Below are 12,366 nucleotides of genomic sequence, written 5' to 3'. Positions count from 1 at the left end.
ATTGGGGAGGATTTCCAATTACGGTACGTCTGTTCCCTCTTTCATCACCTCCTCCCTTCCCTTAACCACCCACCAAACGGGGTATAAAGTGAAAGGACAGTGCGTGGAAAATAAAACATCGTCAAGTGAAATGGGTGTCGTGTGGAAAAAGCGTAAAAAAGGGCGACCTGTCCACGGTGCAAGCTCAACCCAACGTCGACCTTGCGCGTGCTTCTCGCCCTCGGTCCTTTGCCACCCCCCTACACCACTTCTTCATCGCTTCCTTCCCCCATGAGAGCCACGTAATGGGACACGCACGGAAACGCAGCGAGGTGGTGTAAAAATTCGGTTACGTTTTCGCGCCTCCTCGGGGGCGGATTTCCCGCGCCTTTTTCCCGCATCGCTTGACGGGCCGGGTCCACTCAAGCATCACGCGTTTGTGTGTGAAAGGAGGGTCTTAACAGCCGCTTACTTACCAGTGTTTTTTGTTGTTGTTTTCGATGCGTTCGTGTTCACTTCCGCGTGCCGGACGGGCTTTTCCCGCTTTTCCGACCACCACACACTACGAGCTGAAGACGAGGGGGGGGAGGGGAGGGACTTTCGAGTCGATTAAAGTTTCGTCAACGCACTACCGGCGGCAGCGAGCACTAATCGAAAAGTTTGCGTGAAAAATTACCCGAAACCGACCCGATTTCGCTGGCGGATGCTTTTCGAGAGCGGCTTTCTTGTGCGAGTTTCTTTCGCTTTTCTTATTCAACCCGTTTTGGCAATCAACGTCGTCAAAAGCGGACCGAAACTGCAACCACACTGGAGATGTACGCGGTGTAAGGGACCGGGTTTGGATGGCGGGTATCGTATTGTTTAGTAGTTTGTTGTTGGGGTTTTTAGTTTTCTTTTGCTTCTCGTGGCGCTCCCGAGAAATCCGCGTAACCGTCAACAGCGGTCCGGATTACGTCAACCGTGCGCAACCGTTCCCGTTCCCGCGCGGACGTTCCGTTGCGTGGAGGACTTTTGAAAGATGCGCCCGGGAAAGCTTTGGGAAAACGGGCACCAAACGGGCGCGCAAACACAAACACGAGAAAAAAGGAGCGATGCCGACGGAACCGATCACGTCACAGTCCCGGTGGACACTGACGCGCCTTCGACCGTGGCCACGTCCGGTGACGTCCACCCGTGCTGGCATTCCGGAACGTGCAAGCTACCCCTCTTTGGCCTGCTTTCCATCCACCAACCCCCCCGAAGAAACCCCTACGCCGGATGTCCGCGTGTGTGTCGTCTCGCTTTCGCCTCCGGTTCCTGGGGCTCGAGTGAACCCAGCGAAAGCGACAGACTGGTAAAAGTTACACCGTAACGAGGGCTGATATGTGGGTGAAAAGGGGGTGGTGCATGTGGGGATGGGGGTGAGAGGTGCGAAAAAAAAACCAACAACATGCAGACGACGGCGTCGCCATCGTTTCCAGGCTCGAAGGGAGAAAGCCACAAACAGCAAGTGGGTGAGGTGGTTTCCAAATCGGGAGTCTCCAGGAGTCATCACACACACACACACGCGCTTGGGTAATCCCTAGCAACTCTCCGATTGGCCCTGAAGAAAACCCCCTATTGAAACCATTGAAAGGGACGCTGACACGGTACGGTAATTATGGTGACGTCCTTCTCACTCACTCGCTTGCTTCTGACTCTCTCTCTCGCTCTTTCTTTCTGCGCTTTTCTATTTCTGATTAAATGGAGAAAAAAGTTGATCGCTCATTGATAAAGGCCCCTCAAGGGCACAGGCGAGTGGCGAAAAGAGAAAGTGCATCATGATTGAGGCGTGCATTCTGGTGAGGTTTCGGTGAAAAAAAATAAGCCCAAGCCTCTCACCCATGCGCTAGGAAAACTCTCAAATTAAATTATGCCCACGTAAATGGAAATCTCCGAAACAAATCGAGGGCGGAACCCCAAAATTGATCTTCTCTCGGCCAAGGTTTGGTGGTCATTTAAGCTCCCCCCTGAAAGCCCAAGCCCCGGGAAAGAGCGTAACGAGTGCGAGAACGAGCTTTGAGCCTTCGGGGGACCGCAGATCGGAGACCGGAGCGAGAGGTAGCCCCCTGTTGGTAGTTCTCGGAACCCGCTCAATGACACCGACCAACCGAACAGCGGTGGGGGACTTCACGAGCGCTCCAAAACGAATCAAAAAACCGACAACCTCGCTCTGTTTTCCGCCGATCAGTTGCAGTAAAAGCAACACATGATCGATAGCATTCTATAGGTCCGGTGCGCGGTGGCGAGCGGCAGAAGTGAAAGTGAAATCCCCTGACACACACACGCACGCGCTCGGATGAAGGGCGTTGCATGCAGCAGAATGGCCGCAAGTCGTCGCCCAGGTCGGCTTAGTCATGGGTCGTTTATTTTCGGACCTCTGAGCAAGCCGTCCTTCAGGAGTGGTGAGCTGTCGAATGACTGAAAGTGAAGGTGTTCCAGCTCAGACTCCAACTTGCCTCTGGTACGAGAAAGTTCTGATGAATTATGGTCCCGGAGCTGCCAGAAAGCGAAATCAACGTCCCAAGAACCAGCTCCAGGAGCCTTCGAAGCGGATGGGTTCAATGGCCTCAAAATTTGCGTCGCAAGTGAAGCGTAGCGACATTTTGTTGAGGTCTTTGGAGGTACATGTGATGTCCGAGGCTCGTGCCTCAGGCGGACTACAAAATGTCACAAGCTTACACGAGTCCGTTTCGCCATTGCGACTGCTCCAAGCAGGAACGGCGTTCTTGTCTCGGGCTTCAAATATTTCCTCAAACGCCCCACAAACTGGACCAGAAACTAGACCAGAAACCCAGCCTCAGAAGTCGCCCCAGAAGTCACCACAGAAGCCCCCTAGTGGGAGCCCTTTACATGGCTTGGCTAACCGGTTCTACCAGCTGCAACGGGCGCGAGAACAAGTTATTAGCCCCGTGGGCCTGCACAGGGAGCAGGAGCTTTATGGATCAAACCTCCAGTTCCTTCTGCTGCTCCCCATGCACTGCTCATTACGCAATACTCCCAAGCGCCCTTTCACCCTGCACCAGCCCAAGAGGAATGTCCGCTCCCGAGGGCAAAACCGCATCCTTAACCTCTGGCGTTCGAAGTCAACCGAGACACCGGCAGATGACCAGACCTCCTCCGTTGGGCTCGAGCCAGCGCTCAGGTCACGGCTATCCAGCTGAGACGGCCGCTGGGGTAGTTCGCGTGTGGCCCACCAGAGGTCGCGGTGCGTGTGAGTTTTGCCAGTTTTGGCCGGTGACGATCTTCGGTCACGCGTGGAATTGGGGTCGGAGAACGGCCGGGCGTGTCGTTGCATGCGTAGGAAGAATGAACGCGAGATAAAACCCGCTCGCCAGGTCGGCTTTCCGTTTTGATCGTATCTAAAGCAGTGAGTAATTGATGCCAGATACACACACACACACACGCGCGCGCGCGCATACTAGCGCTTTATGAGCCACTTTAAGTGGTGTTTTTTTTATTCACACGAGAGCTGCCTCGTGAAAAGCCCTCAAGGCAATGTTGGGGCTTGAGGTCCACGTCAGCACTCGACGAGACGGTTGAAATAGTGAAGAGCTTTTGAGCCGGATGCCGTCCCCAAAATAGAACTGCCCAGACAGGTGCTTCTGAGAATTACGACAACAGCAAAACATGCCCCGTCACTGGACACACTTCAGGTGTAAGCTGCAAATGTCAGACCAGCGAACATTCAACACTCAAAATGCCAGCCGCATGTCATCTTCGTCTATGAAGAAAGCGAAGTTGGCGCAACGAACCATTTCCGTATGTAAAACCAGCTTCACTTTGGAGCGCCTCAGATGGCCTGCAGGAGTCTTTCGCCCAACTGGTGATGCGTAACTGGCGGATGGGCGGATGTTGATGCAACACCGATGTCACCGATGGTCGAACCCATCAATCATCCCTATCTAGCCGTGGTTTGCGAGTTCGATCGAGCCTATCGGAGTTTGCGCCATCCTGCAGGTCATCAGGTGGGAGCATGGCATAAAAACCCTTGCCCAGCTTTAGAATGCTCCGTAGTTCTCAACCCAGCACGTGATCGATCGGTTTCAATGGAGTTGTCCACTGTGTTTCGTACGATGATACTGCTGCTATTGGCCGGTTGTGCGATGGCTCACCCTTCAACTACGCTCCAACGACACTCCAATCAACCTGCACCAGGGAGTTCGCAACCCTTGCGAGCCCTCGGAGCCCTCGGCATCCTGTTTGGGGCCATCGAAACCGAAGCAGCCATCGAACGGCGACTTGAGCGGCTCGTGCGTGACCTCGACCAGGCCCCGGTCGCTCAACAGCGCCAGCTACGCGATACCATCACCGGTACACTAGAGCGTGGCCGTCTAGCGATGCACCTTCTTGGTACCGGGCTCGATCTGGCCGTTTCCCGGCGATCTGACGATGCCACCGGTGACTATAAGCGGCTGTTGCTCGCTCGAACACAGGTGAGCCGCTGATGGATGGGCTTAAACGTGACAAAACGGTGGTTTCGTGCGGTTTTCGAGCAAAGAGTGCTAAGCGGGGTAGCTGTCGCAAACGCCGGGATCGAAGACGCCCATCAATCTCCCGGCCGGTGATGAAATGGCAATCGATTTTGCACGGGGCTCGATGCGTTAATCGATGCGGTTTCACCCGCACGGGCGTCAAAACCACAGCTTCACTGAGAGACTTGGCGGGTTCGTCGCTTCTCCGGCCGTTGAAGTCTATTGTGCTGCTAGCAGTTTCTTTGCTTTCTCGTGTTTTTTTTCTTGCCGCTCGCGTTACGAGCAGACGTTCAATTTTTTGTATGCATGTGTCCATGTAGGTGTGTGTGTTTTTATCGATCGTTTCGCTTGTCGCAGGAATCGCCACCAAATCGACGTTCAGCGAATAACACCTCTTCGGATGTGGCTTCCGTCAGGCGGCAGATTGAAAGCCAGCTAGCAGAGATGCGTCGCCAACTTGCACCTCGACTTTCACGCACCGTACGCCATCTGGGTGTTCCAAACCTTGCAACATCCCTCGGGAACGAGTTGATCCAACGACTGCTAGCGCAAACACTCCCCAAAGCGAAGCCAATTCAAGAGCGAATGCAATCCGGACTGCGTGCACACGTCGAGCGGATATTCCGGCGACAGGATACGAACGAAATTGCCGTCTCGGTGGATGCGTCCGGTGAGACCACGGAGTCCGAATCATCTGAAGAAGAGGACGGTCCAGGTGGACTAGTAGGACTCATCGCGAGCCTCAGTGGTGGTGATGAAGGCTCAGATGTTGGAGCTCTCATCGGCTCGCTATCAGCCGTCGTTACTAACCTGTTCGGGGTAGGTCAATGCGAAGGGCCCTCCCACACACACACACACACACTAACCTCCCGTGTTCCGATCCATTTCACTTCCCAGCCAGGTGGACTGGACGTGCCGGGGCTGCTCGGAACGGGCACTTCACTCATCGCGGGTTTGCTTGGGGTAAGTTGCCACCATCAACGGCACGCCATCACCCAATTTGTACCTCATTATCCCATTCCGGGCTCGCTCGCAGGGTGATGACAATTTCGGCAAAGTGCTCGGCAGCTACGTTGGCATCGCGATTGAGGGCCTTTCCGGTGGCGGTGCGGTTCGTATGCCCACGAGTGTGCCTCATTTTCTCATCTAACAATCTAACACGTGTTTCAACCTCCCATCCATCCACCCCCACGCCCCGCCCCCTCTCCCCCCACCACCCCTCGCTCCCCAGCAGGACATGAACGGTGCGTTCTTTGGTAATTTCCTCGGTGCCCTTATCGCCGCCCTCAGCTCGGTAAGTAAGAGTAAGAAGGTATCATCTTACCGACCCCTAGATCGATTGGGCAATGTGAGGCTTGCGCTGACATTTTGCCCAACAATGTTGTGGGCCTTTCGTGAGGCCTCGAGATGCTTCTAAGCCACCGTCGCACAAGGACCGGATTGGATTCGAACGCACTCACGGCTCTGCAAGCGACCTTTGCCGTCGCACGGTAATGAGCCATCGCTGCTGCATTCGCTGTTGCACTCGGAGCTCAAACGCAACCCCTTTCGAGCTCGTCCGAATGACACGCTCCATCACCGATGCATCGTTAGACGGTCGCGTGTGGGCTCCACTCAAGACGGGGTGAGAGGAGGGGGGGAGGGGTCCGCGAAACCTAACAACCCGCTCCGGCTTCCCCCAGAAATCCACCCCTCGGTAGCTCCACGCGGAAGACAAATGCATATTATTTACGATTAAATTATGAAACGGCGGCAATCGCCGGCCAACGGGCAAGTGGCAGGGGGAAATCCATGAAGGGTGAAGATGAAGGTGAGGAGAAGGGGCTTGGGGGGTAATGGCGAACAATGAGTGCGTTGCAGCCGACGATGTTGCTAATGCCACTGCCGGTAAGCCACGGCTTGTTCAAGATGGCCGCTTAGCAGGTTGGGGGGGGGGGACCTCCAAAGGGCTGGGAAGGGAAGAGAAGCTGGCAAGTTGGAGAGATTTATGCAACCATCGTAAAGGCCCTAACAAAGTGTCCATTCGCTTCAAATTCCAGGATCCAGAAGACGAGGATCTCCCATTGCGACCCAAGCTGTTTGTGGAAAACTTTTTCTCAGGACTCGAGGCAGCTAAACGTAAGGCAGATCCAAACGAGGATGCGGAACAGTGTTGCCAGCAAAAGCCCGGGTCGGATCTGTTCGGTTTCCTTGGCAACGTCGTGTCATCGGTGGTTGGAGGCGTCACCAGTCTCATTCTCAACGCGTCCCTTGGCTCATCCGGTGGATCTTCGCAAGGATCAGCAGATGCATCCGGCGCATCCTCGGCTGGCAGTAGTGGCGATCATCCAAAAGCGTAGAACCTGCATGTGATGGCAATAAAATAAAGCAACTTCTCTCTTGCTCACTCGCTAGCATTTCTGTCCCGTCACGTGCCACGGAAAGTGAAAGTCAAGGCTTGCGACTCCGGGAAAGTCGCGCCTTTGTGGTGTTGAGCTTCGGAGGTGTCCAGCCTCTCTAGGGTGGCGCTCTTTTTTGGCACTCGTTACGTGCTCGAGGGCTATTTTTGGCTTCGAACCGGATCAAATGGACCGATCGCGAAACTAGGCTTTTGTTCCGAAAGGACTCAGCTTATTAAGGATCCAACCCCCTTGGATGCACCGATTTTCATCCGAAATTTGCAGTCAAAAAATATGGAGCGCAAATCGAAGCGTCCACACTAGCGGAGGGATGATTGGGGGTGCATTTTTGGGTGGGTTTTTGAGGAGGGGCTTGCTTACAACCAACGACTCCATCGGACCGTGTCCAAGCTGTGCGTTATCACACGCCATTATTCGGGGGCTGCATTTCTGGTCGCGCATCTGTAACACCACTTCAACGAAGCAAGGACCTGCCTGGGTGGTATGAGGATGAAGGTAGCACGCGGCGGGAGGTATTATGCTAAGCTACTGCTACCCCTCCTCACCTTCCACCACTCCACGAACACGTTTCGCTTTCGGTTTTCGGTGCGATGCGAGATTTTTGGGCTTCTTTTGCCAGCTCAGCCAACGAACGTGGCGATGATGCGATGCTGTTGATTTAATCGAATTACGTAAGATTGATGGCTCCGGTATACACCCCCCCTCCCTCCCTCCCCTCCGTATCGTCTCACCTCACACTCGTTTGTTTTGATCGTTTGCCTTTTTTTCGCCTGCCGCTTTTCGAGCCGCTTTTCTTGTTGTGCCGCTGCGCGCGTTTGCTGCGTTTCATCTTGAACGCGGCTTTCGGCAAATTGCCTTGCCTTGCCACGCTGTATGCTAACAAACGATTAATGAAAACAGAAGCACGGCCATACACACACACACACACACACAGGCTCGGGACTGATGAAATGTTGGCAAACAGTGAATACGAGCGCTCGATGCGCTTTATGCTTCCCTCATAGAGAGTGACTAGTGGTGTAGGGGTGTAGGGGTTGATGGGGAAATGGGCTCCAAATGGACGGCATAAATGTCAGCTCACCGAACCGCTCCCGTTTCACGCCCAACCGAGTGAAATTGGAAAGGGCCGCTAATGGCGACAAAAGGGGCCACGGAAAAGGACTCGCCGAACGGTGCAACGTTTTAAACTGCATTATGCGCCTTTAGTCGGTGGGCTGCTGTATCTCGATCGTACAGCTTTGTTAGTATTTTTTTATCACCGTAGCGAGGTGCGATGAAGGGAAGCTCATTTTCCAACCCCTAATGGGACGCTAAAATGCACCAATTCACCCCGATAGGCAAATGCCTCTCAAGCAGCTTTGATTTTTTTTTGCCTCGAACCAGTGGTGCCACTTCGACAAAATGCACCGCTCGAGTTGTTTCTTAGATGGCAAGGGAGTAGGAAGAAGGGCATGAAAGGCGCATCTGCCTCGGAAGGTGGAAATTAAGCGAGGAAAAAAAAACAAGAGCCCTATAAGCTCATGAACAGCGAGCACATCGCGAGCACAATTAACCTCAATCCGTGCGAGCCGAGATAAAGGTGAGATGCCCGTTGGTGGCCGCATCCCCTCGTACCTGACGTGAACACCCCCACCGGTGGCCTTACCCCTGCCTGACCCCACCAGAAGGGCGCATGCACCCCCGCAGCAGATGCCCGTCACCTTCAGCACGATGCCCTTTGCTCGCCCCTGAGGTTGCGGCCCAGTGCGTGTGCGGCTGGGAGCCACTTCCGAGGCCTCTAGTGGGTGGCGGTGGTGGGTGGTGGGTGGAAGGAGTTAAAGAAACGGCACCCCTAATAATTAGCATCGCGAATGTGGAGTAGCGAGTCGTAACGAGCCGCGCAATGCGATCGCACGCGGGAGGCGCATCGTTCTGTTTCGCTCTTTTTTTGTTGTTTTGTTTCGCGTTGTTGCATTTTGTTTCGATTTGCCACCCTTCAGAGGGGGTGCATTCTAACGCTCCCGAGGTGGTGCATTTTCCTGCGATCGATTTATTACACTCCCGGCCCGCCAATGCCCTTCGCCCTTCAGGGCGCAAGAAGCGACGAAACGGGCGCAATTAGCTACCGATACGAGGTTAATTGCGACCGCGGGCAGGGGACCGGCGAGAGGATGGTTATTAAAACAATCGCGAAGGGCCGGTGCGAGAGTTTTCCACGGAAATCACCCCCTGCAAAAGGCGCGGGCACGGGGAGGGCTCGGTATCGGATCGAAGGGATCATTTACGCCACGTGACGCGGCATTTGTGACGTCGATGCGTGTAGGGCCTCACACACATGCATACATACATACATACACGTGCATACATACAGTTAAAGTGCTGTTTGTTCCGATCAAGTTCTATGGAGCAGCTTCAGGGACTTAGAGAAGGGCGCAAACGAGCATCCTGCAAGGACGAATGTGTTATGTAACGCAGCACGATCAGATTGAGCTTTATTCCAACGATCGGGAAAATTGATCTCCTCACTCGTTCCTGCGACAGCTTCTAGTCGTCCAATTACGTCGACAATAAATTCCCTTTCCCCACAAAAAAAAAACTCTGCTCGAAGGCTCGTTTTATGCGCTTAAGCTCGACTCGATGCGCCCGTCAAGTGCATGCGTGGCGCAACGTCTATTTTTTGTCTATTTTTGCACAAATTACGAACCATTTGAGGATGACCGCGAGGGGACACGAATCGAGGGGAACGTTCAGAAATCGATAAATCATTCACACCTCACGAGCGCGCGATTCATTATTGCTTGCTCAAGTTAATTTCGGAGCAAACCCGCCAAGGACTCGCGCTAATTTGCGCCCGCCGGAGCCTGACCTCGGGATGCGCTGGCATAATTATTTCTGCTCGTTTTATTTTTTCATCTTACCACCTCAAAATCGATTTCTCACCCCACCCGGGGGTATGTGCCCCTGAAAAGCCACCCCAGCAAGGGGCGTCGAACTTTCCTCGCGCATCTCGATCTGGCGACACGCCAAAAACTGACGGATTTTCGGAATTCTCTTTCGCAACGGCTCGTGGCGAGCTTTCGGAGGGAGGCTTTTGCACAATGGCGGTCGCACTTCCCCTCTCCTCCACCCCCTCAGCATCCTCTCGGGCACCTTAGGTAATGGCCGCCTTTCTCCAGCCTAATTCAATTTCGATCTCCCTACGGCCCCGGCGTGAGCTGTCGAAACGAAAGCGAATTAAGACGCGATTGAACAACGGCCGGGTGGATTCGTTCCGGTTGGGCTGATGAGTCGTCGCGTTGGCCAACGTCGCAGAACGTAGCCGAAATTTTTCCATCATTAGCGTGGCCTCCGGCATCGGGTGAAAAACGAGCACGATTGCGCCAGAATTTCGTCAGCCGGGACGCCCCAAAATTGGGGCCGCCCGTTTTCGAGCCAGTAATGGATCGCCACCACACCGTTTACGCACAGATCCGTGTCGGTAATTTCGGTGCGCGACTGGCACGGTGACCAGCAGCCGAAATAACGACAACAAAACAAAGCCCCCCTTGGGGGCTACGAGCAGCAAAAAGGACTCCACCGAGTGGGCAGGGACGACCGCTAGACGACCAGCCGGGCGGGTTACGTGAGCCACGCGCGTACTTAGCGTCACTTTGTCACTTGGGATTAATTTCAGTAAGCACACTTGCGAACTGCGGGCGCGATCCTCGCCGCGTATCCGACGCGCCATTACCGGCCGCTAATGGATGTAATGGGGCGCGGAGGTCTCCATTTTGTGATTCGCGAGCCGACCGGGGCCCGTTCTAATGGGGCATCGTTGGGCCGGGTTTTACGGCTCCGGCTGGATCGCGCCACTTAAATTGGCAACGAAACGGACAATTTCATGTTCAACCATCTCGCGACCGGTGTTCCGGCACACGCAGACCGTCGCTCAGGAGAGACACGGAGAGGAGAGATGGGGGCACACAACCGCCACTCGACGAGTCACCCGAACCGTGGCTCGAGACGACAAGCGAACGAAAGCCGTATGACATCACGCCCGAAATTCGACTCGATTACGAGCTGCGTACCCTGGCGTAACTGGTAATTTCCGACATTATCGTCGCATTGGGGAGAGGGGGAAGGGGAGAGAGAGAGAGAGAGAGAGAGAGAGAGAGAGAGAGAGAGAGAGGGTAAGGGATGTGGGAACGCCCAAAAGGAGCGGAGAGGGCTGCATGCGGGCACCCCAAACCATTATGCGGTGGTGAAAATGGTCGTTAAAACTCGACCGAAACTGAAAGCAAACAGCACGCGAAAAGGGGCATTTTGTTTGCATTGGGCGATAAAAATGGCGCCCGTGGGTTGAAAACGGGTAACTAATCCAAGGTGGACCCGCAGGGAAGCCCCAAATGTCAAGCTAAAACGGCTAGCAAAGCGGTGGGAATAGAGCGAAAGACGACAAAAATGGCGGTCCTTGGCTTAAATCCGGATGACAAACGTCAAACGAGACGACGATCGATTGGCGGACGTCGATTAGCGCCGTCTGTTCGAGGCCAAACGATGAATGTTCACCGATCGTATCCCGAACCCCATTCTTGTCCCGATCGCTTTCTTCCACGCCGGGCAACGCCGTTTACAGTTCTGGTTTCATTTCTCTCCAGCACCCGCGAAGTGTGACCTTTCGCCTCCGACGGCCGGCCCTGGGTGCGTTACACGCGATGTAAACCTTGCGCAAGCACCACGATAACAATCGGGAGCCCGTCCTCGTTGGATGGGTGCATCAAACACGTCAAAAAGGGCCGACCTAGACGTGCTTCTGCACGTCGCACATCGCGCATTCACGCGTACGCGCTTCCTACTGGCCATGTTTGTGCGTTTGACCAACGAAAACGGCCCCGTCACAGGTGGGCGGGCAACAGCTCGTTATCCTTGAGTAGCCGCCGCGATTCACGCGCTCCATATGGCACGGCCATTGCCTTCCGGTAGCTATCAGAACCAATTATTCCGCACACGTAACAGCCGCTACGGCACGGCTCAGAATAGCACGGCTCGTAAAAGCGGCCTCGCTACGCCACTCGTGGCGAATTGGACCATAAACCATAAACGCACGTCTTCGGTCACCGGGAGTTTTTGTCACGGTTCAAAAGCCCAACATCCCGAGCCCCTGCAGAGCCCTTCTACAGAGCCCTTCAAACAGAGGCTTCAAACGCATTGTCCTAATGATAAAACCCGACGTCCCTTCGAGCAACCTCGCTCCTAATTGGGCCCGTCCGGTCCGATGCATTATCATCGACTTCTTGTTGCTTTTGGTCCGTTTTGTTTTTGTCGAATGGATTGGGGTTTTTGTTTTTCGACCACCCAGCGACCTTCCAGCGAGCTTAGCCGGCTTCGGATCTGGAGCGCATTAAAGCCGAGCAGTTGGCGGTTTTGTTTCTTGATTTTTTGTTTGCACCAGCTCATAATCAGCTTCTAATCACCCACGGGCCTCCAAACGGCATCTCGTTAGTACACCACGCGATAGTGCGAAACCATTATCGTGC

The 12,366-nt window shown here is 54.4% G+C and overlaps 1 protein-coding gene across 1 annotated transcript; it reads left to right on the top strand.

Annotated features, from left to right (window-relative positions):
* Window positions 1-4,073: 4,073 nt before the first annotated feature.
* On the top strand, window positions 4,074-6,811 carry LOC128728361 (uncharacterized). Its single transcript, XM_053821983.1, has 6 exons — window positions 4,074-4,433; window positions 4,830-5,291; window positions 5,370-5,435; window positions 5,509-5,583; window positions 5,707-5,766; window positions 6,512-6,811. Exons 1-6 carry the CDS (start codon window positions 4,074-4,076, stop codon window positions 6,809-6,811), a joined length of 1,323 nt encoding a protein of 440 aa, XP_053677958.1.
* The last annotated feature ends 5,555 nt before the right edge of the window (window positions 6,812-12,366 follow it).

Source organism: Anopheles nili, chromosome X (assembly GCF_943737925.1).
Source record: "Anopheles nili chromosome X, idAnoNiliSN_F5_01, whole genome shotgun sequence".
In the NCBI taxonomy this organism is placed as follows: Eukaryota; Metazoa; Arthropoda; class Insecta; order Diptera; family Culicidae; genus Anopheles; species Anopheles nili.
This window is presented reverse-complemented; position numbering and strand designations above follow the sequence as displayed.

What these genes read in the sequence shown, in the direction of transcription:
- LOC128728361 (XM_053821983.1), top strand. Translation starts at nt 4,074, where the DNA reads ATGATACTGCTGCTATTGGCCGGTTGTGCGATGGCTCACCCTTCAACT. An exon ending in GCCTTTCCGGTGGCGGTGCG is followed by an intron (nt 5,584 to 5,706) that starts GTTCGTATGCCC and finishes GCTCCCCAGCAG; the next exon opens with GACATGAACGGTGCGTTCTT. An exon ending in TTATCGCCGCCCTCAGCTCG is followed by an intron (nt 5,767 to 6,511) that starts GTAAGTAAGAGT and finishes TTCAAATTCCAG; the next exon opens with GATCCAGAAGACGAGGATCT.